The sequence below is a fragment of the Nannospalax galili genome, unplaced genomic scaffold, assembly GCF_000622305.1.
Source record: "Nannospalax galili isolate Female #2095 unplaced genomic scaffold, S.galili_v1.0 scaffold507, whole genome shotgun sequence".
Lineage (NCBI taxonomy): Eukaryota > Metazoa > Chordata > Mammalia > Rodentia > Spalacidae > Nannospalax > Nannospalax galili.
The window spans coordinates 1,440,603-1,443,122 of record NW_008356261.1 but is presented as its reverse complement, the minus strand read 5'-3'; the positions used below and the strand labels follow the sequence as shown (position 1 = coordinate 1,443,122).

Sequence of the window (2,520 nt, the reverse complement as noted above, 5' to 3'; positions counted from 1 at the left end):
TGCAGCCGAGCCGAGCCGAGTCGCCGAACCGAGCCGCGCAGCCGAGCCCAGCCGAGCAGCCGAGCCGCTTCGAGTGGCGGCCGAGCCGAGCCGAGCCCGAGCGAGGGCCGCCGGCTGCAGCGACCGCGGCGAGTGGCGCGTGCACCTGCCAGTCGGAGACACTGGCCAATCAGCGGCGGCCGGAGGCGGTCTCCGCGAGCGCCCGGGGAGGCAGGGCTGGGAAAGGCGAGGCTGGGGAGCGGTGGGGTTGGGGCGGGGGCGAAGAGGGGGCCAGGCCGAAGCCAGACGCCCTCCCTCCGGACCCGTACCTGGCGGACGGACTCTCGCAGTCCAGGCGGGTGCAGGCAACAGGCGGCGGGGAGGGGTTCAGGTCTCGCCTTCGTCTGCAGGGGCACCCCGGGTTTGGATGGAGTTTTTGGCCCCTCTGAGGGTGCTGCACATAAAGCAAGGTTGTTGCACACCAGGCACAGGTGCTTCATGCAAAGTGGGTTTGTTACACATTGGCCGGGAATGCGGGTTCTGCGCGCGGAGTGGGATGCTGCATTTAGACTGGGGTTCTGCCTACCGGAGGGGGTGCTGTTTGCAGGCTGTGGCTCTGAACACAGGTAATGCTCTGCATATGGGGCCGGAATGCTGCATGCGGGGCGACAGTGCTGTACACCGCAGTGCCCAGGCGTGCCCTTGTCCCTCCTGAGGCGGGCCTGGAAGCCATCCTCTACCGGCTGTTTCTATTCCCAAGGGAAGAAAGGCACATTTCCTGTGTGTGCCAATAGCGACCAGTACAGCTGGATCGATCGACTCTCTAAGGGGCACGCGGAAGGCCCCTGGTGCCTCCCAAACCTGCGCGTATTTAAGAAAAACAGTGGGCGGGGGGCTTCTCAAAAAAGTATGATCATCGGGCCAGTCGGTACAGGAAGCCAGACGTACAGGGACCCTCCATTTCCTGCATAAAGAACTTAGATTTCCTTAAAATGTACTGTAGTTAGCAATGGAAGAGGAGAGGTGGGGGTCACGCTCAGAACCCAGCAGATCTGGGTGTACTGCCTGTGCACCTCAGTGGAAGCTGTGTTAGCCAACGGGGTTGCCAAATCCACACCAAAGCCCTGGGTATGAAATGTCACCTTCACCTTCAGCTGCCAACCTGCTCCTGCCCACCCTAGGTGTCAGTGCGAACTTGGGAAAGCCCTCCCCCCCCCCGACCCTGTGGAAAGACCAGTGGAGAATGAGGGCACTGTGGCCTGTTTATATTTCCAACCCAAGAAAGGGAGCCAGCCCTCAAAACAGTGTCCCCTCCACTGGCCTGGCATGCCCCCTCCATCAGTGGTGCATGTAGGTCATTGGGTGCTCGGTGTTGTCTGGGGCTGAGCCATACATGCCTGCTATTAGGGACACAGATGATCACAGAGGGTCAGCCCCAGGCTGCTGCTGGTACCTCTGGGAGCAGCAGTGATTTTTAGCTGAACTTAAGAGTGTGTGGGAGCTTGGAGCAGAGTACCCAAGAGCAGGGTGATGTCCGTGGTCCCCACAGGGGAGCCATTGAGGAAGAGTGATGCCAGGTGCGTCTTCCCACCTCCTGGGGTCCTCTTAGTCACCTGGCCTCCCTGCCCACATTTCTGGTAGCATTTGGCCTGTTACCATCTTCACCTGGTCCCCAAAACTTTTAACTTCAGGACTCCACTTTCTCCCTTCCTGCTGTCTACCCTCCCTCTGCCCCTTGATCTCTCCCCTGTCTGGCCACCCACTAGATTTTTTTAATGTTTATCTTTATTTTATGTGTATGAGCCTTTTGACTGCATGTATGTATGTGCATACCTAGTACTCAGGCAGCCAGAAGAGGGCATTGGATTCCCTTGAACTAGCATTACCGATGGCTGTGAGTCACCTTGTGGGTGCTGGAAACCAAACCTGGGCCCTCTACAAAAGCTCTTAACCTCGGAGGCATATCTCCAGCCCTGTGTCCATCCTGCCCACTCAGTAGCAGGTCTCCAGGGTCTGGCGTAGACCCTCTTCCCTCAGATGGACCGTCTGGGAGCACCTGTGTCTCTTCTGAGCCTACAGCTTTGTTTCAATAGCCTGGTAAATCACCACTGCCAGAACTAACCTAGGCCATCTTCAAATAACGTTACATCTCACCTCCACATCTTTGCGGAGTCAACCTTTGTGGCCAGTCTGCCATCGAGGAAATCCAAGTGCTGGGCAACTACAAGGCGCTTATGACAGATGCCCAGTCATTCCGTAGGGATGGGAACAGCGAGGGACCAGTGCTGTTGAACAAGATGACCTGTCTTGGAGTTTAGGGTGGCCTGTCCCTGGAAGGTCCTTGTCCAGAGCAAGAGTCTTTGTTGGCAGAGTACCCTCCCATTACACCAGTACTTCCAGAATTATCATAACCCAGGCACCAACACCAGATACGGACAGGCCAAGAAAACATCAAAGTCCACTGCATCTTGTCAGCCTAGACATGGCAACCCTTAAAGGAACAATGGCAAGTTGATTCCAGTGATAAGTAAAAAGAATTTG

At 56.9% G+C, this 2,520-nt stretch overlaps 1 protein-coding gene across 1 annotated transcript in view; it reads right to left on the bottom strand.

The window, feature by feature from the left end:
- Positions 1 to 2,141, bottom strand: part of Brsk2 (BR serine/threonine kinase 2) — a 55,508-nt gene extending 53,367 nt beyond the window's left edge. Inside the window, exons 1-3 of the mRNA XM_008854457.1 lie at positions 2,134 to 2,141; positions 309 to 383; positions 30 to 145 (exon numbers count right to left, since the gene is read on the bottom strand). Coding sequence (XP_008852679.1) covers positions 30 to 145; positions 309 to 383; positions 2,134 to 2,141 — 199 coding nt within the window. The remainder of the gene's footprint in view (positions 1 to 29; positions 146 to 308; positions 384 to 2,133) is intronic.
- Between the last annotated feature and the right edge of the window lie 379 nt (positions 2,142 to 2,520).